This window comes from Penicillium antarcticum, assembly GCF_028974205.1.
Source record: "Penicillium antarcticum strain IBT 31339 chromosome Unknown utg000002l_segment0_segment0, whole genome shotgun sequence".
In the NCBI taxonomy this organism is placed as follows: domain Eukaryota; kingdom Fungi; phylum Ascomycota; class Eurotiomycetes; order Eurotiales; family Aspergillaceae; genus Penicillium; species Penicillium antarcticum.
In genome coordinates this window covers 4,263,628-4,290,381 of record NW_026695300.1, presented here as the reverse complement: position 1 = coordinate 4,290,381, position 26,754 = coordinate 4,263,628, and the positions used below count along the sequence as shown (strand labels likewise).

Sequence of the window (26,754 nt, the reverse complement as noted above, 5' to 3'; positions counted from 1 at the left end):
CACGATCCAATTGCAGTGATAATCGGCTTCATATGATGAAAGGATGATATCGAATCACTCTGAAACCGCTTGAGTTATTTTGAATTCCGTTCGCGCCATACATTTACGAATCGAAATACACCTCAAAACGCCCCCACCTTGTTGCACCGGCGATACAAAGCATGGAGGAACCAACAGATGATGCCATTCGAGAGCTCAGGTGGCAGCTGGAAAGCGCAGCAATAAAATGTTCAGAGCGTTGTCTCTACCAATCGGCAAAATGGTATGAGTGGTAAACTCTATGTGAAGGGCCCAGAGAAACTAATGAAATTCATCTAGGGCCGCCGAAATGCTTGATTCTCTCCGAGATCTACATCATGAAGACACCGATATTGAGTCTCCGATGGACATCAATGATCTTGCGCCGCCCCCTACCAATCCTTACCTACCTGTGCGGGACCTAGCAGAAGATACTCTCGAAGCGCAGGAGTCCTACAAATACCTCCTGGCCAAATCCTACTTCGACACTCGCGAATATGACCGCTGTGCGGCCGTGTTCCTTCCTCCAACAACACCTCCCGTTCCTTTATCTGTCACGTCACCCAACTCCAAATCCAGACAACCACGGACCTCACAGAAAGGCAAGGATAAGGCATCTCCATTCCAAGGCTCGAAGGCCCAAACACACCAGAATCCCTATCCCAAACTCAGTCAAAAGTCACTCTTTCTTGCCCTCTATGCCAAGTATTTAGCCGGAGAAAAGCGAAGAGAGGAGGAAACGGAGATGGTCCTGGGCCCTGCAGACGGTGGGATGGCGGCCAATCGGGAATTGCCAGGTCTAGCGCGAGGACTGGATGGATGGTTGAAGGATCGAAGCGCACAAGGGCTGGAAGATCAAGGCCAAGGATGGTTGGAGTATCTTTACGCTGTTGTTCTGTTGAAAGGACGCAATGAGGAGCTAGCAAAGAAATGGCTTCTCCGTTGTGTGCATCAGAACCCATACCACTGGGGCGCTTGGCAGGAATTGAATGATCTCCTGGCCAGCACCGAGGATGTAAGTTTCTTTCATTGAAATATCCATCACCTTCTTACTAACATCAATTTCAGTTGAAACAAATACTTGGCTTGCTCCCGCAGAATGTCATGAGCATCATATTCTACGTCTACTGCAGCCAGGAGCTGTACCAGGATACAGATGAGACTTACAGAGCACTGACCGAATTGGAGTCCACGTTCCCGGAGAGCGCATTCCTAAAAACACAGCGCGCACTACTGTGTTATCATTCAAGAGGTAAGCCACTGACTTTCCGGACTGTAAATAATGTGCCTACTTTCTAACATGATACAACTAGACTTTGAGGAAGCATCCAAGATATTTGAAGGGATTCTGGCAACATCACCCCACCGCCTAGACAGTCTCGATCACTATTCAAATATTCTTTACGTGATGGACCATCGACCTCAACTTGCCTTTGTTGCTCAGGTCGCAACTGCTACAGACAAATTCCGCCCAGAAACGTGCTGTGTTGTCGGAAATTACTACTCATTGAAATCCGAGCACGAGAAGGCGGTCATGTACTTCAGACGTGCACTTACCCTTGATCGCAACTTCCTGTCCGCCTGGACCCTGATGGGCCATGAATACATCGAGATGAAAAATACGCACACCGCCATCGAATCATACCGTCGCGCTGTGGACGTCAATCGCAAGGACTACCGTGCCTGGTACGGTCTTGGACAAGCTTACGAGGTTTTGGATATGTCATTTTACGCCCTGTTCTACTATCAACGCGCTGCAGCACTACGTCCCTACGACCCAAAGATGTGGCAGGCAGTGGGCTCTTGCTATGCAAAAATGGGCCGGATGGAACAAAGTATTCAAGCTCTCAAGCGGGCACTGGTGGCCGGATCATCTAACGTAGATGATGGCGGCAACGCTGCAAGCTCTGGGTCTGGGTCTCGAAAGATCCTTGACCCAGAAACCCTTCACCAAATTGCAACATTGTACGAGCGACTTGGCGATGAGGATGAAGCCGCTGCTTACATGGAACTCACCCTACAACAAGAGTCAGGTGCTCCTCCTGGCGAGGAGAATAGCGACGAAGATTCCTCATCTTCAGAACAGGCTACCCAAAGCGATGCTGAAATCGAGCATTCAGAAGACGAAGACGTTGATACCCCTCGAAGACGCCACAAAAATCGCAAGGCCCGTGCTAAGACGGAGTCATTCGGTATTAACAATGATGACTCGATTAACAGTGAGTCGTGGCATGGAACTGGTGTCACTGCAACCACCTCGAAAGCACGACTATGGCTGGCACAGTTCGCATCAAGGAATGGCGACCTGGACCGTGCGGACCAATTGGCGAGCGAGTTATGTCAGGATGGCATCGAGGTGGAGGAGGCCAAGGCATTGATGAGAGATGTGCGGGCGAGAAGAGAAGACGCAAGCTAGTTCTCGATATGCTCCTCGCATGGGGACTAGTATTCATAAATAATATCTACGATTCTAATGCACCATATCTGATTTAGGGTCAAGTCGGCCTGCGTATCTTTAGATTTCATTACTTCAGCTAGGCGCGTAATCATGCATCGGTTATTGAGTGGGTGTTCCTGTATACAGCGACCACTGTACATTGAAGTTGAGTGTCCGTACACATTGCACATTCATGGCCGCATTATCAGCTTGGGACCGAAGAAGCGGAACGATCACTGAATAATTGCTTTAGTTCGGCATAACACAAGTTGCAAATATAGAGATACTGGCAAAAATCAGCAACGAGCGTGTCCAGAGATAAATTGAAACTGGGCCTAACTATTAGATGAGCTAACCAAGCGCCAATGTCTTACCAGATCATACAATAGGGGTCGGACTCATTGCGTATGCGAGGTTACAACAGGCCTGGCGGGTATACTGTACTGTATCGTACTTCACTTGGATGACGTGGGGGCCATGGTGCGCCATAACAATTCCAACCGGCTCCTATATGAAGGGCAGCGCACATTATAGTAAGTATAACATTGGCTTTTCAACGCTACATTCTAATATTTATAGTCTTTGTGCGCAGAAGTACATATGGTCTCGTGTACCGAGACAATTCAATGCTGATAGTGACATGAAGATCGCGATGGGCAAATCAGAATACATTCAGTACATCCGCAAAATTTTCTAGACCTTCGTGGTAACTTAAATATTCGTTTCTTTCCAGTCCCAAGATCAGATCCCTTCTTTTCTTCAAATCACGAAATGGGTCAAGACCCTGGGGGTATCGCATGGATCAGTGGATCGATGTCGAAAGATAAGGTCAATGTGTTTCTACGCAAACTTCTGGGTGGCATAAATCCAGATGGCTGCATTCCTAGTTCGGATTTCGAGATTTTCGAACAGTTTTTGAAGCACCTAAAGAATGAGTGGAACACTGCTTGCTCTATTGCCAGCAAGGAAATTGATCGACCGGTGAGATGCCCAATTATCCCAGAAGTATGCTAAAGCTACGGCTGATGGTCTTGAACATTTCTAGCGAACAAAGCAAATGAAGCAAAAGGGACGGCGCTCTGAGATCGTTGATGAGCTTTCTAACAATGCATCGATACGAATGAAGATCCGGAAATGTCTTCGTTCACACATTGACAAACTTAAATACGAGGTCAAGCTTGATCATCATCTCAAAGAAGAAGAAGAAGATCAAAGCAAGCCCATTGGAATAATTTATGACATTGTAACATCTGCCGTGAGAAGCCAAGATGACATGGAACAGGCTGTCCGGGATCTATTGCAGATGGTATGTTCGATGGCACATAACCCTTTTCCCTATAACAAAATCTAAGTCAATGGGAACTTGCTTGGATCCCAAAAAAGGAGGCCGCTAGTATCAAACGTCTTAGTTGGATTACAGTAAGCTCGAGGCCAAGATTGGAAGTGAAAAGGTGAAAGCAGTCATTCTTTATTCTGACTGGGTTTTTTTCCCGCTAGTTTGTTTTTCTTCCTCTAGTGTTTGCATCGGTGTGTTCTATGAGTCAGGTTTCATGAAGCCTAAGCTCAATCGATATGTTCTATGACCTGGGCCAATGGGTGCATACAGAGTCTATTTGGCATGAACGTGGATTTGCTCAAAGAAAATCCAGATTGGAGATGGTATATGCATATGCTTTCTGTGGCTCTTACTATTCTATGGATTTTGTCTAACTTTGTACTAGTATAGGCAATATCTCTATTTCGATGCTGACTACAATATTTATCGATGGACTTTGAGTGCATGGAGCAAACTTCGGGGAAGTTTATCACAGAAGAGAGATCAATCGCATTCGAACTATCCTGCTTGATAAAAAGGGGATGGATGCTCAACTTCCCTCAGCATGATTGACTATGTTGGATCGTTGATATACAAAACATCAAGTTTTCCACGGTGACCCTAGTTTCGAGATGTTTGGCGATAAAAAAATTGAATAAAACAAAAGAATAAAAAAGAATTCATCATGTAATTGGAAATTTGAACGAGCAAAAAGATAATCGTCAGCTAGAGGATTCGAACCTCTGCCCGCGAACGGAATTGATTTCTAGTCAATCGCCTTAACCACTCGGCCAAACTGACAGTGTATATTAGTACTCTGACAAAGTTGCCTACATAAACGAGAACACAATTCATAGTAGATATTGCATCCATCTTGGGAACTACTGATCGATCTAGGTTTTGTGTGCCCAAAGTACTGTTATTGATACTTGTTGAATTTGAAGTGCCTTTTTTCTGCAACCCTTTATTATCAGTAAGTCACATATATAATAGCTCACCAGGTTTTGTGCGCATGCCTGTCAATGAAGGAAGAATGTATTTTGGCAACAAATGCGCGGTCAATATATTTTACCAAAATTCATACAATTTATCCATCAGAGTCATATGGTATTTACTATATAATTACAAGATCATCTCTTCATCTTTGGCCGTTTTATCTTATCTTATTTTACAAAAAGGACAAAAGCTAGCGCATCTAAAGCGAAACCAGGTGACCAGGTGACTGACAAAAAAATTACATTGAACCTATCCGAAACAGGGATATATTGAGAACTTTGACAAAGAAACAAAAAAAGAATCGTCAGCTAGAGGATTCGAACCTCTGCCCGCGAACGGAATTGATTTCTAGTCAATCGCCTTAACCACTCGGCCAAACTGACTTCTGATTGGTTGATGAACTACTACCGGCCATGATGTCTCAGAGACAGCACACAGCGTAAATTCAGACTCAAACCAATCAATGGCTTGCCTAGGGGCGTCAAACATAGACTGACCGTACGTAGAGTCAATTTTTATAAAAGTCACTTTATGACATTTCCCTGCCGACTGATCAATGATGATCTTGATCTTGATTAAATCAAGAGACTTTCTTTGCCCCTGCCACAGAATGTCGGTCCGTAAGGATAGCATAATGGGCAAATGCGCAAGTGGGAGACCCAGGTAGGATACAACAGTGCCATTCATTCAGGCAACTAACAATTGATATCTCTCGTCTATACCTCCAAAGCCAAGACAAAGGCCGAGTAGCCCAGACGGCTCGGGTAGTAGCTTTTCAATGTAAAAATCTGTATCGTTCACCTCCGTACCGCCTGACACCTCCCGACCAAGTCAGCAAATTTGCTGTTTAACGTGCAACATCCTAATGATCGGACTAGAGCCTTATTGCCGGCTTGTCCGGGTTATCATTGATCGCCAATGGCTATCTTCATCCATACTAGCGCCAATGTATATCTCCACTCGATTGCCAAAGCCAGCTTACGCGGACGACACGCGACGCCTATTAGGGATATTATATTTTATTTTCGGACAGTACCCCCTCAAACAAGTTACAAGATATAGAATGTTGTACGAATGTAGGAATAACAACAAAAATACCCTTTATTTCCCTGAACACGGTCACTTTAACATGTTATAGCCGACACAAGTTGTCGCGGCCCGGCTCCACAGATGGAGAACACCTACAACGCCAAGACGATATAGCAATTATAAGCATCAAAATCAGATGAAATAAGTCCGGGGACGCGCAGCCTTGCCTCTAGTCCCACTGAAGAAAAATATAGAATCTCACCATCATCTCGCAAAGTGATGTTTTCCTCTCATCCCACACTTAGCAACCTAATATGCTACCCCGGCACACGGTACTTCTACACTTTTTGTCATTCTTACTCTTCTTAGCATTCACAAATGCGGATATAAAGCCCTACTACCGTTCCAGCAGCTATGACCGCGAACACTACGGCGCATGGCCCCTACAGAACTACCACTCATCATCACTCTCCGGCCCAATTTTGAACTACTGGCATCGCAGTCGAGCCTGTGAAGATGGGGGATATACACTTATCGCCCCGCGTGGTGATTCAGTTAGACACAAAGGGCCGATGATGCTAGATCAAAATGGAGATCTAGTTTGGTTCAAGGAATACGGAACGACGTACAATCTGAATATCCACACTTTTCGCGGGGAAGATTATCTAACGTTCTGGACTGGAAATGATGGGATTCGTGGACATGGTAATGGAGTTTACTACATGGTGAGTGGATTACATGGTCCATCAAGCACATCTGCTGACGATACTAGCTCAATTCGCGCTACGAGGAAACATACAAAGTCCGCGGTGTCAATGGCCTCCCTGCAGACCTGCATGAATTTAACATCACACCCGACGAAACGGCTGTTTTCGCTGTATATGAAACCCGGCCCGCAGACTTGCGTGTTGTCGGTGGTCCCGAGAACGGGTGGATTTTCGACGGCGTCTTCCAAGAAGTCGATATTGAGACGAACGAGCTCTTGTTCCAATGGCGCGCATCCGAGCATTTCAACCTGGATGATGGTTACCGCGGAACTGAAGGCAATGGAAACTCAGAGGATGCCCCATGGGACTTTTTCCATATCAACAGCATTGACAAGGATGCACGAGGCAACTTCTTAATTTCCTCACGGTATATGGGCTGTCTCACTTATATAGACGGAAAGACCGGCGATGTAATCTGGAGATTTGGTGGAAAGCACAATTCTTTCGCTGATCTATCAGATGGCGCGGCGACGAATATCAGCTGGCAGCATCATGCTCGGTTCCGGGACGACGATCCAGACGCAGACTCGGAGTCAGACGATTACCCGAAGCGAGCAATTACTATTTTCGACAACTCATCTCGAGGAAAAGGTGCCCCGGAGAACAGAAGTCGTGGATTATTTGTCGATATCGATGAAAGAAATCTCACAGCTAGTGTCAGACATGAGTACTGGAATCCACTGCCCATCAGTAGCCAGTCACAGGGTTCAGTGCAGATCCTCGACAATGGAAACGTGCTACTTGGATATGGCTTCGACGCAGCGTGGACAGAGTTCTCCATGGACGGAGAAGTGCTATGTGACGTCCATTTCGGACCTTCTGGCGGTTTTGGTGATGGAAACATCATTTCGTACCGCGTCTTCAAACATCACTGGGTTGGAAGACCGACTTCATCCCCTGATGCAGCATTCGCAGAGACATATGTCGCAGTCAGCTGGAATGGAGCTACGGAGGTGAAGAGCTGGGTACTGGAGGGATCTGTTGATACAAGGAATGGAACTGATGGGGATGAGTTCAATGATTGGAAGATACAGCACCCTGAGCATCTTGAAGATTTTGTGTTCATCTCTGCTGTTCCCAAGTCTGGATTTGAGACTGTTGTCCCCGTTCCTTCGGATATGCCATACCGAACCCTGCGTGTTGTTGCGCTTGGGGATGAAGGTAAATTCTTGGGTATGACTGCTACCGTGGAATGGAAACCTGAGGAATTTAGCAAGGAGATCTTGGTTGTTCATGGTGATGAGGATGATCTTATGACCGAGTCTGGTATTGGGGACTTTTTTATGTTTGTACTTGGGTTTATATCTGCTGCGTTTGTTGTGTTATGCGCATGGCTCATCAGGACTCGTGTCCAGAGTGTTTCATTTGGACGAATCTTCAGAAAAAGGACCGAAAAAGAGGCCCAACATGAGGAGTGGATGTCTCTCAGTACTCAGGAGCTGAACGAGCTGGACGAGTTGAGTGATTTGGAGGCTGGAGACCAGCCCGAGTCTCACCTCTTGCAAGAAGGAGACAAACATGGTATACTGTGATCTCCGAAAACAAGTTAATCTATACAAATTGGCCACTATATATGTTTCGAGGCTAAGGGTTTGGATTTGATTCATCAATCCGACATTCAGAACTACCAAAACCTCCTGTTATGCAATGCAATGCAACCAAAACCCAGCCAGGCTGGATATCGCTAGGAAAAAAGCAATCAAAGGCACTTTTAAAGCTGGAATGCTAAGTCGTAGTAGCTGTTCCCTCAATCCCACTTATAATAGTCTGCGAAAAGCCCTCAAATCGGGGATAGGACCAACAGTCCCGGTATCGTTCAACGAGGGGCCGGTCATCAGGTTCAGCAGTTTCTTGTGGTTGAGCATTTTGTGCTTCGCTTTCCTCATCATCACTATCCCCAGCTTCCATCTTTCCTTCGACCAACTCCCCAAATTTCACGTCAATGGGCACACTGCCCATGAACGGAATTTTGAGTTCCTCAGCCATGATCTGTCCACCACCGCTGGAGAACAAGTTGCTCACCTCTCCACAGCACGGACAAGCATAACCGGACATATTCTCAATAACCCCAAGAACAGGAATATTTGTCTTAACACAGAAATTAGCCTCTTTGCGCACATCGGATGTCGCAACAGCCTGCGGTGTCGTAACAAGCACCGCGCCAGCCAAACGGGGCAGTCCAGTCTGTGCAGCTGCCGAGGCGTCCGTTGTAGAGAGGGAAAGCAATTGCTCAGCGAGCGCAATATGTTCGTCACTTGTTCCGGGTGGTGTATCAATGAGCAGGTAATCAGTCGGCCCCCAGAATACATCCGACAAGAACTGGCGAATCATAGCGGTTTTCTTAGGTCCACGCCAGATGACAGCATCGCCGCGGTCGCGAAGTAGGAAACCGAGGGACATGCAGCGGAGGGATCCGCGCGGGGTTTTTGTTGGTTCTGAGGCGTCACCGGCAATTTGGGCGGGGTGCACTGGGACTGGGAGCCAGCCACCTGGTGCTTGTGTGATTTTGGCATCTTCCAGGCCGACTAGTCGTGGCATTGAGGGTCCTGTTAGGTCGATATCGAGGATTCCGACCGATTTGCCTTGAAGGGATAGCGCGAGGGCTAGTTGAAGAGTTACGGATGATTTGCCGACGCCTCCTTTGCCGGAGAGGACCTGACGTGAGACATAATTGTCAGTTGAGTTTCGTAGAAGCGCGTTCGTGATCTTCGTTGCGGTGATTGTTATCGATAAGCTGCGAGGGGTGGTATTTTTTGCCCCTCGATTGATCGCACAGTAAAATGGAAGTTGCACTTACCAGCACAACATTTTTGACACCAGTCAGAGGCATGATGTAGTTAATGAACAATTGGGAGAAGATGCGAAAGTGCAATGGAAATCTGAGGTGGGGAGCCGACCTCGGGATGCGCTTATCAATCGCATTCTGACTAAAGCAGCAGAGATTCTATGGAAATCTTGGAATGCCGACAACTACAGAAAGATTTGTTTTGCCACTTATTTGTATTGAGACTTGATCATAGCCAAGCCATCTAGATATTATGCCTCCCTGTGTATCAGATATGTCATAAAACGTTTACCCATGTGTCCCATTTTCCTGGTATTCGCTTTTGAAACCATTCCGACGAAGCAAAGTCAGGATGTTGATTGCGCTCACTGCCACTTCTGAACGACGACACCTCCGCGCTTGAACTCGGGCATATCACCGAGAACTACCTCCCGGTCCTTCAACTCTGTGCTGGGGAAAGTAGTCATCAAAACCCATGCGCGATTTGCGGTGCTGGGCGAAGAGGCAGAAACGAATGAGTAGACGTCGCCGATAGTGGCGGTAGTGTTGAACCGAGATGTCAACCTCGTACCATCTCCCAGGCGGATTTGTAGGGTGACAGTGGGCTGTGACTCATCCACAGTGGGTTTGGCAGGCTCCTGGGCAGATGCTTCAGGCGTAGAAGAAGAAGGGGTGGGGGCTTGGCTCCGAATGCCAGGCGTCGGACTTCCAAGGCGCTGTCCAGCACCAGAAAACGGCTTGTACTTTGGTTTGGGCTTGATGTACTTCTCCTCGTGCTGTTTGAGTTCCACATCAACCTCCTGGCCAGGCTCAACATTCATGATGGAGAGAGGAGCACGACCCTGCCGGATGCCATCGAGGATCTCTGCATTCCGGGGATCGTCTGAGCGGAAAAGTTCACCGTCATCGACCGAGAACCCATCGGCCCAGAAGTGAAGGGTGCGCTGAACACGCTGGGCGCGCTGTGGAGCAGGTACAGATGGGTTTTCAATCACTCGACTCGGCGCATCGTCACCACCAAGCGTGCGGGCAGTGCCAGTGAAATGTGATTCACTCGGCTCGGGGTCATCAGAAGGAGCTGGTTGCGCCCTATTAATAAAAATTTTAACATTAGTATGATTCAAATCCCAATAATCCTAGATGACTTACCTGCGGGCCTTTTCGAGGATCTTCTTCTTCAAGTCATCAGGGTTCTGAACGGCCAATCCCGACTTCTCGCCTCCGGCAAAGAAATCTTGATCATTGTCATCATCGTCATCTGAGGAATCGGCAGCTGCTCCCTGGGAAAAGTCTCCTAGAGTTGCGAATTTCTTTTTCGGCGCAGCGCTTCGAGTGGACGACGAAGGCTCCGCGGCGGCAGATGAAGCTGGCACAGCACCTCCACCAAGGGTTCTCCCTCCAGGAGCTCCAGATGAACTCTCTGCACCCACTTGTTGACCACCACCAGTGTTTGTGTTTTGCATGGCCTCATCCTGTTCGGCGAAGAACTCCGTCACGGCGGCTTCCATGTCCCATCCGTTGGCAGCGAGATATTCCTGAGCCTGAAGAACCACACGCCTGACGTTAGCAACTGTTGTAGCCGGTAAAGAGAGGACACACATCTTACCTCTGCGGGTTGGGTTCCTGTCATGGCACAGAATTGAGACACGACCTCATCGTGCTCTGCGGGGTTGCCCTCCATTTTGAGCTTTATAGATGTGTGTTGCGGGTGCGTTTGGCACGGAGAAGTGAAGAAAAGATCAAAAGAAGAAGAAAGGAGCTTCTTGAAAGCGAGTAATGGAAAAAGGCAAATGTTGAGAGTGTCGACGTCGAGTTAGAAGACAGACCTAAACACCGGCTGACCAATTGAGAGTGACGTACCTGCCCGGCGCTAGGAATGTTCCGTCCCGTGATTATCGCCTGAGGCTCAAATCCAATTCTGTCTCAGACAGAAATACATATACAACTCGCGCTTGGGATTTATTTTAAATGTCTTATGCTATGTGCTTGGTAATAATAGAAAATATTAATGAATCTCAAGAAATGATTCTTAGCGTACTGACGAAAACATACCCCGGAACTTACATCAAAAGTACTAAGTCTGACAATGCATAGAACGAGCCCCCCCCCCAAGGGAGATCAAAAATGCAACATTCAGCCCATAGATAGCGAGAAGAACCCAAAAATAAGAGGTCACAAAGGCGGGAAATTTGGGCAAATGTTGAGGTCTTCTGCTCAATCGAATATCATTGACGGGCTTCGATATAAAGCTTTGAAACAGAGTGAAGCTCTTGTGATGAAAAGAATCGATGTTATTCCAAAAGTTTTTAAAAGAAGAAAGCAACTGAGAGAAAACCGAGAAAAAATGCTAGCCCAATTAGAAAGAGGTGATATGCTTTTATAAAAGAAAAATCGCAGCTAGGCCTGAACAAAGACTCGCTATACAAGATCAGGGGCTTCGGATATCTGAGAGCCACAAAAATCCAATTCCCATGAGGAATCTGGCTATTGGTATAAATCTTTGGCATGTCCCGAGTTGATTACTGCATGAGCCAACATGAAAGGGAAAGGTATTAGGTCAACTGCATGGACGAGGCATTTCTGACTACCGGAATTGGTGTCGAAGAAGAAAGAACTCGGAGTATTTTCTTTTTTTGTATATAGATTTTGTTTTATCTGTTACTTTAAACCAGAAACTGTGATATAAAGCCCAACAATATAATAGATCAACAACAACTAGAATCTAGTAATCTGAATAATATACTACCTATTACGGATCAACAACGAGAATGAATAGCAAGTATAGAGCGGGATAGTTATGCTATGATAGATGAAATAGGATGGAAATAAAAACAATTGGCTAAAGCTGTATATCCATTACTTGAAGATAAATATTCTGGAATATGAATACGTATACGTGGAGTATTAGATACTATATTTTCAGAGGAAACGATAGCACATGATGATACTTTTGAGTGTACATTAACTACAAATTTAGAAACAAATGAGCAAGAATGAAAAAAGTTTTACGTTCACCAGAAACTATAAATAATCCTACACGTATATCTCTAAAAGATATAGAATTTAATATAATACAAAGTGTTTTATGATAGTGATAGTTTTTTAGATGAGGAAGACTTAGGATCAGATAGTGTAAGAGATGAGGAAGACTTAGAATCAAATAGTGTTGAAGATTCTAGAGTGAATGAAAGTTCATGATCCACTAAATACGAAATTGAAAGGGCGTTGCCCGCCAGACCCCTCCTGAACCCGATGACCCAACCGCCATATCCAATTAATGTGCAACCCAATCCTCAACCATCCTTGAGACGACCGCCTGCCGGGGTAAATATATCCCCAGCAGTACAGAATAACATGCCACCACCGGCCCGGGGCGTTCCGTGATTTGTTTTCTTTTTCTTTTCAGTTTTTTATCGGGGTTTCTGTTGATTTATAAACAGTTGGTTGTTGCAATACTGAGAGTAATTTTATTTGAAATAATTTTATCCTTAATATTCATCCACCTGCGGGAGAACAGGCAGGTGTGAAAAGGAATGGCCATGGGAGTATGACTCTCAGAAAGTCGTACGTGTGCAGTAAGATATCCCGCTTGAATACAAAATACGATTCTACGATTAATGACATGTGCTCTACACGAGCCTGAAAGGTCTTTCTGCTTTGCTGTCGTTATGTTTCTTTTCCTTGTCTTGATTGATAGGCTCAATAATATTCCTCAAAGCGTGACTCCACATATCACGAACCTCCCTTCATAGGGTGTATTGGAAGCCAGGAAGTCCCTCGATAGCAATTCTCCCCTGTTGCGCCTTTCCATTCGCCTTATGGAAATACAAAGTTAACATGACGGCTAAAGCTATAATCAAAAAGTTTAATCTATCGACGCATTAGAAGAACTGAAGGACCCAATCAATGTGGCACTCACGCAATCGATGTGATCACACCGGGGAAAAATGTCGGTGCATCCTGAGACCGATACACGACAGCCCCAATGATGCCGCCAGTACCACCGCAGGTAATCATACTAGCACTGCAAAAGGCACGTTTCCATTGCCCGCGAATATTGTTTGCTTGCCAAGCGAGGACCGCTGGTATATTAGCGTTCGAGCCTGATGCGACGAGAAAGATGCCGAAGTATTGGACTCCCGGCGACGCAACCCATTCCAGAAGACACAAACCAAGAATTGTCTGTAATGAATTATAAATAATTATGGGGCTTCGGAGATGCCACTTATCACCGAGCCATCCTTCCACGTACATAACAACACCGGCGAAGAAGTATGGAGGTGTGCTGAGGGCCTGGGAAGCACCAACGCCAAAGCCTAGCTTACTGGACAAGATAATGGGCAAGAAAAATGCGATGGCATAAGAGACCACCGTGCTGCATCTTGATTTTGCAAAAAAGGTCAGTGAGATGCTCGTAAAATAAAAGTGGTTAAAAAAGAAAGGAACTTGACCAACAAGAAGATGATAGCAAATCCCCAAACCTTCCACTCAAGGGCAGGCTTCATAAAAGCAGAGAGAGTAAATGGTTCCTCTTCAACATCCTGTCGATCTTGTTCAATGCGCCAAAGGACAAACTCAATCTCCCGAGATGAAAGGAAGTTGCGAGACTTTTGCACATCTTGTGGAAAGCTGACCAGGAGGAGAAACCCAACCACCGCTAAAACGCAGGTAAGTATACCCTCCATGATGAAGATCCATTTCCAGGCAGCGAGCCCCGCAAGGCCGGCCATTTGCATAAAGCCATAGGCAAGTACGCCCGACAGGGATCCACCGATGACACTGATCAGATAGAATGAGGAGTAGCGCTTGTGCACCTCATCTTTTTTTGCATCAGCTTGAATTTTCCATCGGCCAAGCGGCGTACTTACAGCGTGTATACCACAGGGAAAGGAGATATATAGCTCCGGGAAATAGGCCTGCTTCAAATGCTCCCAAGATAACGCGTAGCCCTAGCATTACTTTCCAGTCGTGGACAAATCCAAAACCCTTCTGCCGTCAATTTCTTAAATACCTTGAATTGCTGCACTTGAAAGTGGACCTACTATCATCACCACACCCCAGGCAAAAGTTATACCTGCCAGAAATTTTCGTGCACCGACTTTGCGGACCACAATGGAACTAGGAAATTGAACAATCACATATGGGATGAAGAAAATCAAGAGCACAATGGACTAGAAGATCAGCTTTGATATAAGCGGTAAACCCAAATTACTCACATATCGAGCGCCAACATTCAATTTCAGCTCTTGTTGCATCCTGCCAAGAGTTAGTGGGCTTCTTCACTGGTAATGCCGAGTTCTTACCCTGCGATCGAAGCATTTCCGAGATTAGTTCGATCCATCAAGCTCACTCCAAACAATATTCCCAGACCGGTGATAAGTCGCCGGTCGATTTTGTGAATAATGCTGCGCTGCTCACTTGGGGTGAAGCCGAAATCATCTCCCGTTGTCTCTGCCTGTTTTGTGGTATCTTTAGGCTCCATCTTGGGCGATCAAAGTTCAATCATTGAAACAATCTACCAGCTAACAATACCAGGGGTTATATCTCATCCTCGGCACTTTTACTTCGGCGAATCTTCATACAAAATCCGGGGTAAACGCGGGGAGCCGAGACAGATTTGGCACGTTCGGTAATTTCGGCGACTATACCGAGATGGCGCCAGAAGCTCGGTGATTCCACCATTTGGCATTTTGTACATAAATATTTGCTCCATTTGATTGATGAGCTGAAGTTTAAGCAAACAGACTCGAATCCCTCTTGCTTTCATCATGACTGATTTTGACAACGCCTCCCGTGGTTACATCGGCACTTTAGAGCCCGGTGTCATCAAAACCCAAGCTGGCCAGCTTGCCTGGGACAACAGTGAATATGACTTCGTGCAAAGAGGCAACTGCCCAGAGAGTGTTCATCCGAAACTATGGCGACAGGCTCAGCTCTGCACCAAACACGGCCTCTTTGAGGTGGCACCGGGTGTCTACCAAGTGCGCGGATTCGACCTGTCAAACATGACACTAGCTGAAGGCCAAAAAGGAGTGATAATTATCGATCCTCTGATCTCGAATGAATGTGCTGCTGCTGCCTTCTCACTTTACAAGAAGCATCGCGGTGAACGACCACTCACCGGGTTGATCTACTCACACTCTCATGTGGATCACTTCGGCGGTGCCCGAGGTGTCTTAGCAGAGGGAATGGAAAATGAAATCCCAATCGTCGCACCAGAAGGCTTTATGGAAGAAGCAACAAGCGAGAATATCTATGTCGGCACAGCCATGCGACGCAGAGCGAGATTTATGTATGGATCAAGCTTGCCGCGGAATCCGGAAGGGCAAGTTGGATGTGGACTCGGCATGGCAACATCGCAAGGAACGACTTCATTGATCCCACCAAATATGCTCATCGCAACCACTGGCGAGGAGCGGGTGATTGATGGCGTCCGCATCGAGTTTCAGATCGTCTCGGGCACCGAAGCTCCTTCGGAGTTCAACTTTTATTTCCCTGACAGCAAATCGCTTTATATCTCCGAATGCGCAACTCACTGTATGCACAATATCATTACCCTTCGTGGTGCTCTTGTTCGAGACTCCAAGGCCTGGTCGCAAGGTCTCGACGAAAGTCTGGTTCTGTTCGGTGACCGAGCGGCAGTGTTGTTCGCCGGACATCACTGGCCGACGTGGGGCCAACGGGATATTGCTCGCTTGCTTGTTGAACAGCGTGATATGTATGCTTTCATGCACGATCAAACTGTTCGTCTCATGAATGAAGGACTCACTGGCGTTGAAATTGCCGAGAAGCTGAGCCTTCCCCCGACTCTTGATAAGGCCTGGCATATTCAAGGGTACTACGGTTCTCTCAGTCATAACATCAAAGCCATATACCAGCGTTATATGACTTGGTTCGATGGAAACCCGGTGAATTTGTGGAGGCACACCCCGACTGAAGAAGGAAAGCGATATGTTGCTTGTATGGGTGGTGGAGATAAGACGGTGGCATTGGGAAACGAATATGCCGCAAAGGGAGATCTTCGATTTGCAGCAACCCTTCTTGGTCACGTTATCGCCGCAGAGCCAAAACATCCTCAAGGGCGCAAGTCCCTCAGCGCCGTCTTCACGAAGCTTGGCCACGGAGCAGTCAATGCGACCTGGCGGAACTTTTACCTGACCGGGGCAATGGATCTTGAACAAGACGCAACTCCAGCTCTGCCCCCAGGAGGCAAAGTACCAGGCCTCAATCCACTGATGAGCGTGGATCAATGGCTGAGTGGGATCTCTGTTCAAATTGACGGACCCCGTGCAGCTAGCGAGAATGTTGTCATTGACATCAAGCTCACTGACCAGGGCCAGACTTGGCGCTTGACTTTGAGCAATGGTGCTTTGACATACCGAGTGGCGTCTGATGATACGCCTATCACTGGAGGGGCGGGCCTACATTTGACGGCTACCAAGGAAGAGATGGGACAGTTGCTACTGGCCCGGATGAAACCCGAGTCTAAGGCCTTTAAGGGTGATATCAAGCTGTTTAATAGATTGTTGCAATATTTGCCGTGGGCAAATAGCTTGGAGAGCCGACTTTAGACATACACTAAGGTCATGAATCTTCTTACATAGATGAATGAAGCATGAGGTCATTTTTATACGAAACACTCAAAGAGAGTAGACCATTTACTGCATCAATTGTGTACTAGCTTAGTATCTTGTTTTCTCCTTTTCCGTCGCCCGTTTTGCATTGGCTTGGATGAATCAGGTGTTGGCGTAAAAAGAGAATTATAGCTCCTGGTCTACTACGAAAAGAACTATATTTTCAGATTTCTAAAACAGAAGTAATATCATTTGAAGCCTTCAATATACATAATACAAAGAAAGAAAGAAAGAAAGCGTTCCCATCATGGGATTTTGCAGAAGCGTGATCGAATTGCACTACTTTCATCAAAACCTTCATCAAACAAGAGAAGCTTCCACGTATCCGAGCTGGTATTGATCAAATATCCAATTTAGCTCATCACCCCCTAGATCGGGGATATTTTCAAATGCAAACCTGTCCCCCGAGTCCTCGAAAACCTCATCAATCAACCCCATGCGCGGGCTTAAAGACGGCGGAAATGGAAACAGTGCCCTCATAACACCCGAGCTCTGGTGGCACGGCCACGACTCATTGATCCTGTCATCTTCCTGTTGAGAATAGATACCCTGATTTTGTAACTTAGGCTTCATCGACTCAACGGTAGACAAGCGCTCAATGATGTCCAGTAAAGTCTTGGCAGGAGGCCATTTCAGGCCCATGTATCGCAACGCAGTCATCAAGATATGTAACTCTTCAGTACAGAGTGCATCTTGTCCTGAATTACTTGTCTTTTCTTGAATCTGTGGGGCACATCCAACCATCAAAAACCAATTGTTAATTGGCATCAAATAATTGATTTCATCCCGCAGAAAGATCTCTTCGTATATTCGCGCAATACAGGATGATGCAACCAATGAGGCATTTGAAGAAACTGATCGTGTGATGCAATGTCCGAATAAGCGACAAAAGACCACGATACAGACGAAGTAGTTGATATGTAATTCGTGAACATCGCGCCGGAATGGATGGCGCTCGGTATCATCGTAGAGGCGTAACTCTTCTGGTAAATTGTTGATCCATTGCTGCAAGGATTGAAGGATATTTGTTGTCTAGGGAAAATAAATGTTAGAAATTTCCTGCAATTTTATTGGCCTGTTGATGGGACTTCCATTCACCTTATCCAGTGCGTGTTCACCTTTCTGGGTGTGACAGTCCACTATCCTGCCAAGGATGATATTCAGGTTCATATACTCAATGAAAAATTTGGCCTGAGTGTTTTGGTCCTCAAAGTCTGAGAGCTGCACAGGCTGCACATCAAATTCTGGATCTACAATGGCCGAGGGACGTCCAAAGCAAGCACTCTGAAGCTTGTCTTGTATCTAACAAATCAATAAGTTACCACCAAAGAAAAAGCCTGGTGATATCACTTACAGATAATGTCCATATGATCCGGCGGGCATTTCCGGGGGTTTCCAGCGTTGAATAGGTTGACTCGCGATGGAGACCCATCTGATAAGCCAGTCGTGTTGCCATTCCCAACCATTGATACGCACTTTCCAAGCTAAGAACTCTCGGAGGCGTTATGTTTCTGAAAGACAGAAGGCATAAAGCCTTCAAAACTTGATGATGATCGGCTTCGTGATTTGCGAAGAGAAGCGCCTTGGCTTTGCAGTAGTACTCATCGCTCTCTTCAAGGGGTGACTGTATCCCAGGATGTCGCAGAATAGATCCCATCAAACAAAGCGTTTGACAGATCAAATCGGAAGGTTGCTCTCGGAAGAGATCACTGCGATCAATCACTGGAGCACGTTGATACAGGTGCTGGAAGTAGGTGTCGGCAAGCGCTTGTACCTTGACTCTTGGTGGTAACGTTGTCGCATCCATCCCTTTGAGTAGCTCCCTTGAGAACCGTGCCCTAGTAGTCCCTTCTATTTGCGGGACTGGATACTCATTATGGGTAACTAATGGGTCCATGAAAGACTGGTCGCCCACATAGGCTTGTGTTTCAGGAGTTGTGACAGCTGTCGAATGGTCGCTCTGGGTCCCCTGATATGGGGATGCAGGGGTGGGATGCAGATTAATATTGGTCAACATAGCCCTGTCTTCCACATTTTGAGAACTAGATAGTGAGACTTCTTCTGTGAAGTGACTCCTCCTGGGTGAGTAATTCTTCCGACGACGGGCTCTACCATAATGATTAGGTCTAGCGAGAGTTCAGGATTCCTTAGTTCACTGACCTACAGACCTGTCGACGTCTTCTGCAGTTACTGCATGAGTCCCCCGTTCGCTCCTCTAGATCGCATCTCACCTAAGGTCTAATTAGCGCTTGTCCGGTCCCCGGGTTTTGGAGGATCATGTCCTACCTTTCTGGAATGGCAATGCGAGCAAACAATTCTTGCGCGATCCAATTGTTTCTGAATTGCTTGCATTGGTGTAATATCTGTCAAGTTTCTCCAGTCAACAGGGTAAATTTTCCTGCACGTCGAGATATCCCGTCTTTTCCCCGCAGCACGCAAGCCGAGGCCAGACTGGAATGGGCTAACGGTGGGCCCCGACGCTTACTTTATCCACATTGATCTGTGCTTTATCTCGGCACTTGGGTAGTCAAACCGCAGGTAGAGCCAGATATATCTTTAAGCGTAATTGTTATATCTGTTGCCAAGAAGAAAAAAACCTACACTAATATGCTTGCTAGTCATATCAACGACATGAACTTCATACTAGTACTACTTCGCTTACTGGGTCTTTTCTGCGGTATAATCTAGGCATTGGGCCCGAATATTCTGTCTATGGTAGCTTCTAGGCTGATCTCAACACTAAATAAGCGCATTAACTTGCTGAAGTCAACTATTTAAGAATCGCAGAATTTTTCAATATCCGGCTATTCACGAAGTCAATTAATGCTAGGCCTCGGGACTACCTCCAGCCTGACATCATATTCCCTGCAGAACCGTCAACCTTATCTCTCCGCATTTCGGGTATTCTTCATGGATCCCGGCTTTCTTTGCGAGTTAGAAGGTAAAAGACGTCAGAGACAAAGCCTATAGATTAGTGGATTGGCATCGATACAAGCTATTTAGAGTGAGCCGTCGAAGGATCGCCAGCGGGGGTGGCTCTAGGTTCCTGTTGAATCTACTTTGCCATATATCTGTCCTGTCCTCAGTTTGGTTCTGTGATAAAATACACTCAAACCTGTCTTTTCTTTGATATCATGTTGAATAAAATCGTTGTCAATGCGTACAATCTATGGGTCGTGGTATTCGTCGCCATTGGCACGATTGCCAGTGCCTACGGTCTAGCCATCATCGGATCCACCGTCGGACAACCAAATTTCTACATCTACTTCAATCTACCAGCAGAAGGCCAATCAGGATATGCTCACACAACGAACATGATTGGTGCCTTGAACGGCATCAATTCAGCAGGAGCAATTGTCGGATGTCTTCTTCAGGCGTGGACAGCAGACTACTACGGTCGCAAGCATACCATACAAATTGGCTGCGTAGTCTTGATTATTGGAGGTGCATTATGTGCAGGCGCAGTCAACATGGCCATGTTTCTTGCTGGCCGATTCATCGCTGGTGTTGGTGCTGCCATCCTCGCCTGCATCGTTCCTATATATCAAGCTGAGGTTTCGACCGCCGAGACTCGAGGCGCAATGGTCGCTGTGACGGGAATTATGTATGCTGTTGGATATACTCTAGCTGGGTGGCTTGGGTTTGCATGCTACTATATGAAAGCAACTAGTCCTGCGGCGTCATTTTCTTGGAGATTTCCATTAGCATTCCAAGTGATATTTCCTCTGATTGTTCTTGCTGGAAGTTCCCTGATACCTTTTTCGCCCCGGTGGCTACTGCAACAAGGAAAAGCAGAAGACGCCTCTGAAATCGTGAAGCGACTCCATAGTACGCCAGATGATGTCCACCACGCCAAGGCCAAGCAGGAATTCGATCTCATTGCAAGACAATTTGAACACGACAGATCAATGACTATCCGTCGATTTGAACTCTTCCGCACTCCTGCCAATCGACGGCGCGCTTTGATTGCTTTCATACTAATGTGGGGAGACCAATTTCTTGGTGTGTTTGTCATGACAAACTATGGTGTTCTTATATACGCCAGCCTTGGTCTCGGTGGCTCAATACCTCTTCTTCTGAACGCTTGCTGGACGAGTTTTACTCTAATTGGAAACACATGGACGGCCTTCTATGTTGATCGAGTTGGTCGACGAAACTGTTTGCTTATCGGTTCCATCGGTTGTACCGTGTCTGTCATGTGTCTTTGCGCCCTGACAGCCCAGTATCTGGGAACAGATAATATTGTAGGTCTTCGGGGAGCAGTGTTTTTTGTGTTTTTCTTCATCTTCTGGTGGTGCTTTTTCATCGATGCGACGCAATACATCTATGTCGCAGAGATATTTCCAAATCATTTACGTTCGCAAGGCGTCGCGCTCGGGCTCAGCAGTTTCTATCTCGCTTCTGAGGTCACACTGGTGGCCGCCCCCGTGGCTCTCAACAGTATTGCTTGGAAGTTCTACCTTGTGCTCATCGTTCCGTCTCTTTGCTATATCTTGGCAATCTACTTTCTGTTCCCAGAAACGAAGGGCCGGACTTTGGAGGAAATTGGTGCCCTCTTTGGTGATGAGGCTAATGTTGTGTCTCAGTGGTACAATGTTACCCAGTTAGATCGGGAAAGAATTGCACAGGAAACTTTTCATGAGAAGAAAGGTGGCTCTCCTAGTGATAGCGCACAGGAGAGTGACGCCAAGCCAGCCGTTGTTCATGAAGAAGGATTGTGATTCAGATAGATCGAGAATGACATCTAGCTTGACATCATATTTCTGACAGCCGCCCCGATCTTATATGCCTGCACGATCTAAGTATTCATAGACTTTCCGACTTTCTTCGCGAGTTACAAGATGAAAAGTGGGAGAAAGGAGGCCTATATATTTGACCAACAACCGGTGGAACACAGAACGTAGATATAGGGTACGTAACAGCGCACAATCCATATCATGATGCGCTCCCCACATATTCGGGAGCCTATCTATCATCTTATAATCAAAATTGTTCAATGTACTACTTATATATAACTGAGTGGATAAAGCCGATTTCATCGTATAGCCGCGATGCGGCTCAGTTAAGTCCGGTGGAAATTCCGATTTCAAAGTTTGCACCAACCAATCAGATATCGTATGATGATCTACTACCAGCACGCGCCTTACCGTATCAGGCTAGCGTATTGTCATCATGGTTCTATCCTTTTCTTACGGACTTAAGGGATGACAGCACCTCTGAGTATATAAATGTAGTAGACTCTCCTTTTCTGTCCTGTTTGTGTCACATCCAGATCATTCGACTCTTCACAACCCTCGAAACACTACTCAAAATGCATCTCATCCTTACTGGTGCCACCGGCCTGGTCGGCTCGTCTGTCCTTGATGCGATGCTCAAAAACACCACCATCTCCAAGATCTCAATTCTCAGTCGCCGGCCGGTGCCAATGGCCGATGACTCAAAGGATCCTCGTGTTCGCGTCATCATGCATAAAGACTTCGAATCATACAAGCCAGAACTTCTGGATCAACTAAAAGATGCCGATGGATGTGTGTGGGCCCTTGGGACTAGCCAAGTTAACGTCACACCAGAGTAAGATCTAGAACAACTCTCTAGTCCTTGATATATGAGAGTGTCATACTAACACTCAATAGACAATATGTCAAGATAACCAAGGACTACGCTCTTGCTGCTGCCGAAGCATTCTCTACCCTCAAGCCCACAAAGTCTGATTCTCCTTTCCGCTTTGTCCATGTATCCGGCGAGGGTGCTACTCAAACCCCGGGAAGATTCTCCGCGATATTTGCTAGGGTCAAGGGTGAAACTGAACAACTTCTCGGCGAATTGTCAGAGAACCACGAGGGACTCATCCAGGTCGACAGCGTAAGACCGGCTTTCGTTGATTCGGCAGCACACGATGCTATCCAGTCGTATATTCCCTCTGCTACTGGATTTAGCGCGACTGCTGCCAAGGCCGGGGTTGCTTTAATTGCTCCAGGTATTCGCTGCTTGTGGAAGTCGATGCATTCGCCAACCGATAAGTTGGGACCATTTTTGACTGATGTGGCTATGGGAAAAATGGATACGAAAATTCAAGGCCCCGGTGCATTTAGACTTGGGGGTGGTTGGGTGATTGAGAATGTTGGTATGCGGAGAATGCTGGGACTGTGATCATCGGGGTGGTAATTTTTGATGAAGGGCCAGCACCATGTACAACATAAAGAATAACTTAATCTATAATAGTTGCCACTCAATTCTTACCAATTTTATCTTATAATAGGACGTGTAAGTGTCTAAGCACGTTTCACACCAGACACTTCTTTCTGGTTGCATTTCGTTACTTTCACTATTTTGTCAGGGCTAATTTAATTACCCCCAGCTTGAATATTTGGGTATCTTTCAGACAATGATGATTGATTTTCCACAAACTGTGACGCCAGGGCAAGGTAATCAGGTCACTCCAGCCATTTACTCATTTTAGATTTAAAATGACTACTCAGTAATCTCTTGAGCAAGTCAATCATCCGATTTTGTGCAAGTTCATATCTCATCCGCGGTGACTGCATAAACTTCGCGTCAACACATATGTCATCTCGACGTTCCATTTTCCCGTGCTATATACTGCTATTTGCTCACAGTTACAGCTCTTTGCATACTTCAATATACCTCGGTGTACTACGCTGACGTAGGGCACGATTCCGCATTTGGACGCCCCACGTCACGTGCGATCGGCAGATATGATGTCTGAGCGCTGGATCCCAGCTTCTTCAAACAAATTGCGCGCAATTTCAACTCGAGCTTCAATTGCCTGGCATGCTGCCATAGTTTCTCTAATGAATTAATGGACCTATATTGAACACCAAGGGTTTGAGTCAACCGTCCAACACGAGTTGTTTCCGATCCCCGCTTCATGTCATTGATCGAAACCCTGGTGCCGACACACGAATTCCAAGACGAACTAACGATATATCGTACACAAAAGCAATTCACTGAGAAAAAATGACGTCGCCTTATCTAACATCCTCGACCACGTTCTCAACCCCCATTGACTCCGACATGTCCGCGGTCCCAAACAGATCGGTCTCCGATTTACCGCAAGCCCAAGTTGATGCGATAATCCGCACGAAGCGCAAAGCGCGCGAACCGAAAGCCTGCTACCCTTGTCATGCGCGGAAGGTCAAATGCGATCGCAACCTGCCGTGCGACGGCTGCGTCAAGCGCGACCATGCAGATCTTTGCTCCTATGAACGCCCGTCGAAGAAACGCTCGCAGGCTTTTCACGAGAGCCCTTCTATTGGCAATGCATCGACAGCGCCTGTGGTAGATTATTCAGCCGGTTATCCATACGATGATGCCCCGTCAAATGTTAAACACGAGACGGCGCCAGCTCGGTCGAATGGTGCAGCGACTGGTGGTCGCGTGTCGATTGCCCGCGAGGAATGGGACAATGTGCGCAACAGATTGAAAGAAATGGAATCCACCATTTCTAGTCTTCGTGTGGGGTTGGAAAGGGCTGAAGATGCCCCGACATCCCTGGAAACCGGAAGCGTGCAGAGTGGCGAAGCGAGTTCCCGCTCTAAGGGTGCTTCGCCTGAACGCGAGGGAATTCATGCTGCGAACACTTTGGGCAAAGGCACTGTTCATCTCGGATCACGGTCCGTTCTGGCTTATATTCTGAATAACCAATCTGGCTCCGATCAACTGCAAGCCCTTTTAGAGGGAGGAATACTACCCAAGCTGGGTCTGGATAATGAGTCTGCGACTTACCCATTTGTCGACCTATGGTCATCAGACATGTCAACCTTTGATATAAGTGCCGTTTGCAGCGCCCTTCCTTCTGACGAGCAATGCAGAGTGTGAGTAGTCATTGATTCGCATTTTGGGCAGTTGGGCTGACTTTATTATAGATTTTTCTACTGCTATAAGGAGATCTCAGGAGCGATATATCCTGTCCTGGAAGATGTTTCTGCGTTTGAAAATACCCTTGAACTCTTAATACAAACCAGAACATCAGTCGGAGGCGAGTACAGAACAGATACTCACGAGGCTGAAAATCCCTTCGGGGTAAGCATTGCCTACCTGGGTCTATTGTTTGCTATTCTTGCCTCCGGATGCCAGTCATCCGATCTCGGTAGCAAAGAGAGAGAATTGACTTCACAAGTCTATGGTATATTCTCAACACCAAGTTGTTCCTGGGGTGGATCGCTAATCCTTCCCTAGTTTGTTGCTCTTACCAGTGTCTCCGAATGACCAATTTCCTATCCCAGCCCACCATAGAAGCTATCCAGACTCTCTTGGTGATTGGCAATGTTTTGTCCTACAACATGAATCCTGGAATATCCTATGTTCTGCTTGGCATGACGCTCCGCATGGGGTTGGCTCTTGGACTGCATGTTGAGTCAAGTCGATTCTCATCAGCCGAAAGATACCGTCGACGACACACATGGTAAGCTGTCATTTTTTATAATTTACACAAAATATAGTACTGATACAACTAGGTGGTCCATGGCATGGCAAGATAGCCACTTCTCTCTTTCCTATGATCGCCCCTCCACCACTGCAGTGAGCCAACCGGAGGTTGCCTACAAAGAAGGATCGAAACGCGGTGACTACTCTTACTTTGAAACCCTGTGTCGAGTTATTTCCCTTGCGCTTGAGGTTGTTCGCATTCGCATGCTGAGTCCACATGCTCAGTTCAGCCTTGAGAGTATTCAAACCTACAAGGAACGGATTTCCAAAATCATGATTGAAGCAAAGCCATACCTGCGCGACGCACAATCTTGTCAGACGCCCACGGAGCATCTGGAGCGAGTTGTGCTCAAATTACACTCTTCCTACTTTTCTTCTGAACTCTGCCGACCAGCCCTGAAACCTATGAATGATGTCAGCGACTCTGGCACTGCTGCTGTGCGCAGAGACTGCGTGTTGAACTTGATGATGACCGTCGAAGCGTATATTGAGATGCACAACATTAGCTCTCATTCGGCTCGATCCTGGATTGCATTGCAACGAGCAATCAGCTCGGCTTTCCTTCTTGCTGTTATCGAGGAGGCCAAATCTGACCCGGCTGTCTGGAATTTGCTGCATCAACTCGAGGGGATTATTGCCCAAAGAGCCAGCAATGAAAGAGCATACGAATCTGCCGATGGTGCCACTGTGGCCAGTATGACTTCGCCGCCCCAGGCCTTGGGGTCTTACGACCCGATCACAGGCGCCACGAACCCACCAGGCTCTGTTGCCCCTGCATTGATCCCAACATCTCCTGCTGCAATGCCCGCCGATACACAAACCCAATGGGCCAAATCACTAGCGAAAACACATCGTGCTCTACAAAAGCTGCTCACTGCTTTCGGAAATCCCCAAACACGGCCTGCTGCTGGACACGGCGGCACGCCTGCATATATGTCTAACGCCAACCTCAACCCGAATTCCGCTGCCATGGGGGCATTTGCGGCTCCACCGGCTAGCATGACCCCTAGTGTCGGATCCCTACCACCTCCTACGCCAGAAAGCTCTGGTAGTGGCGAATGGACAATGCCCAATATCTTGGATCGGGCAGCAGAGTACATTCACCCTCCGTTGTGGGGCTAAATTTGAGACGGAATATTCGTGTTTAAAGCTTTTCATTCTTATTTGTTTATCTTCAGCGTGGCGCTGGAGTCTTCTTAGGTCTCTCATGATTGTTGCCATGTGCGAAAGTTTGTCCCCTCTGTCGGGACTGGAATTATCGGAGGTTTTCTGAATTGGTTATACATATCTCTTAAAGTATGATATAATAAATTTCTGTGCTATAT

At 46.8% G+C, this 26,754-nt stretch overlaps 11 protein-coding genes across 11 annotated transcripts; 7 read left to right on the top strand and 4 right to left on the bottom strand.

The window, feature by feature from the left end:
* Positions 1-161: 161 nt before the first annotated feature.
* On the top strand, positions 162-2,434 carry N7508_002597 (anaphase promoting complex subunit CDC23; the record flags this gene model as incomplete). The annotated part of the gene is made up of 4 exons (XM_058460663.1): positions 162-262; positions 319-1,033; positions 1,087-1,270; positions 1,332-2,434. The coding sequence occupies 4 exons, from the start codon at positions 162-164 to the stop codon at positions 2,432-2,434; spliced, it is 2,103 nt and encodes a 700-aa protein (XP_058324195.1).
* A 792-nt stretch (positions 2,435-3,226) lies between these two features.
* Positions 3,227-3,849, top strand: N7508_002596 (uncharacterized protein; the record flags this gene model as incomplete). Its single annotated transcript, XM_058460662.1, has 3 exons — positions 3,227-3,436; positions 3,501-3,761; positions 3,808-3,849. The coding sequence occupies 3 exons, from the start codon at positions 3,227-3,229 to the stop codon at positions 3,847-3,849; spliced, it is 513 nt and encodes a 170-aa protein (XP_058324194.1).
* Positions 3,850-6,109: 2,260 nt separating this feature from the next.
* N7508_002595 (arylsulfotransferase family protein) lies at positions 6,110-8,094 on the top strand (the record flags this gene model as incomplete). Its single annotated transcript, XM_058460661.1, has 2 exons — positions 6,110-6,520; positions 6,568-8,094. 2 exons carry the CDS (start codon positions 6,110-6,112, stop codon positions 8,092-8,094), a joined length of 1,938 nt encoding a protein of 645 aa, XP_058324193.1.
* A 193-nt stretch (positions 8,095-8,287) lies between these two features.
* On the bottom strand, positions 8,288-9,392 carry N7508_002594 (Mrp/NBP35 family ATP-binding protein; the record flags this gene model as incomplete). The annotated part of the gene is made up of 2 exons (XM_058460660.1): positions 8,288-9,217; positions 9,360-9,392. 2 exons carry the CDS (start codon positions 9,390-9,392, stop codon positions 8,288-8,290), a joined length of 963 nt encoding a protein of 320 aa, XP_058324192.1.
* A 320-nt stretch (positions 9,393-9,712) lies between these two features.
* On the bottom strand, positions 9,713-11,028 carry N7508_002593 (protein phosphatase regulator SHP1; the record flags this gene model as incomplete). Its single annotated transcript, XM_058460659.1, has 3 exons — positions 9,713-10,436; positions 10,497-10,888; positions 10,954-11,028. The coding sequence occupies 3 exons, from the start codon at positions 11,026-11,028 to the stop codon at positions 9,713-9,715; spliced, it is 1,191 nt and encodes a 396-aa protein (XP_058324191.1).
* A 2,065-nt stretch (positions 11,029-13,093) lies between these two features.
* On the bottom strand, positions 13,094-14,829 carry N7508_002592 (phthalate transporter; the record flags this gene model as incomplete). The annotated part of the gene is made up of 7 exons (XM_058460658.1): positions 13,094-13,217; positions 13,267-13,671; positions 13,803-14,166; positions 14,216-14,336; positions 14,390-14,518; positions 14,564-14,603; positions 14,651-14,829. The coding sequence occupies 7 exons, from the start codon at positions 14,827-14,829 to the stop codon at positions 13,094-13,096; spliced, it is 1,362 nt and encodes a 453-aa protein (XP_058324190.1).
* A 286-nt stretch (positions 14,830-15,115) lies between these two features.
* N7508_002591 (alkyl/aryl-sulfatase) lies at positions 15,116-16,918 on the top strand (the record flags this gene model as incomplete). Its single annotated transcript, XM_058460657.1, has 1 exon — positions 15,116-16,918. The coding sequence occupies one exon, from the start codon at positions 15,116-15,118 to the stop codon at positions 16,916-16,918; it is 1,803 nt and encodes a 600-aa protein (XP_058324189.1).
* A 363-nt stretch (positions 16,919-17,281) lies between these two features.
* N7508_002590 (fungal specific transcription factor domain-containing protein) lies at positions 17,282-18,788 on the bottom strand (the record flags this gene model as incomplete). The annotated part of the gene is made up of 3 exons (XM_058460656.1): positions 17,282-18,013; positions 18,080-18,283; positions 18,336-18,788. 3 exons carry the CDS (start codon positions 18,786-18,788, stop codon positions 17,282-17,284), a joined length of 1,389 nt encoding a protein of 462 aa, XP_058324188.1.
* A 1,327-nt stretch (positions 18,789-20,115) lies between these two features.
* Positions 20,116-21,702, top strand: N7508_002589 (uncharacterized protein; the record flags this gene model as incomplete). The annotated part of the gene is made up of 1 exon (XM_058460655.1): positions 20,116-21,702. One exon carries the CDS (start codon positions 20,116-20,118, stop codon positions 21,700-21,702), a length of 1,587 nt encoding a protein of 528 aa, XP_058324187.1.
* A 590-nt stretch (positions 21,703-22,292) lies between these two features.
* On the top strand, positions 22,293-23,131 carry N7508_002588 (putative nucleoside-diphosphate-sugar epimerases; the record flags this gene model as incomplete). Its single annotated transcript, XM_058460654.1, has 2 exons — positions 22,293-22,552; positions 22,615-23,131. The coding sequence occupies 2 exons, from the start codon at positions 22,293-22,295 to the stop codon at positions 23,129-23,131; spliced, it is 777 nt and encodes a 258-aa protein (XP_058324186.1).
* Positions 23,132-23,959: 828 nt separating this feature from the next.
* Positions 23,960-26,551, top strand: N7508_002587 (putative C6 transcription factor; the record flags this gene model as incomplete). The annotated part of the gene is made up of 4 exons (XM_058460653.1): positions 23,960-24,816; positions 24,868-25,127; positions 25,181-25,406; positions 25,459-26,551. The coding sequence occupies 4 exons, from the start codon at positions 23,960-23,962 to the stop codon at positions 26,549-26,551; spliced, it is 2,436 nt and encodes an 811-aa protein (XP_058324185.1).
* Between the last annotated feature and the right edge of the window lie 203 nt (positions 26,552-26,754).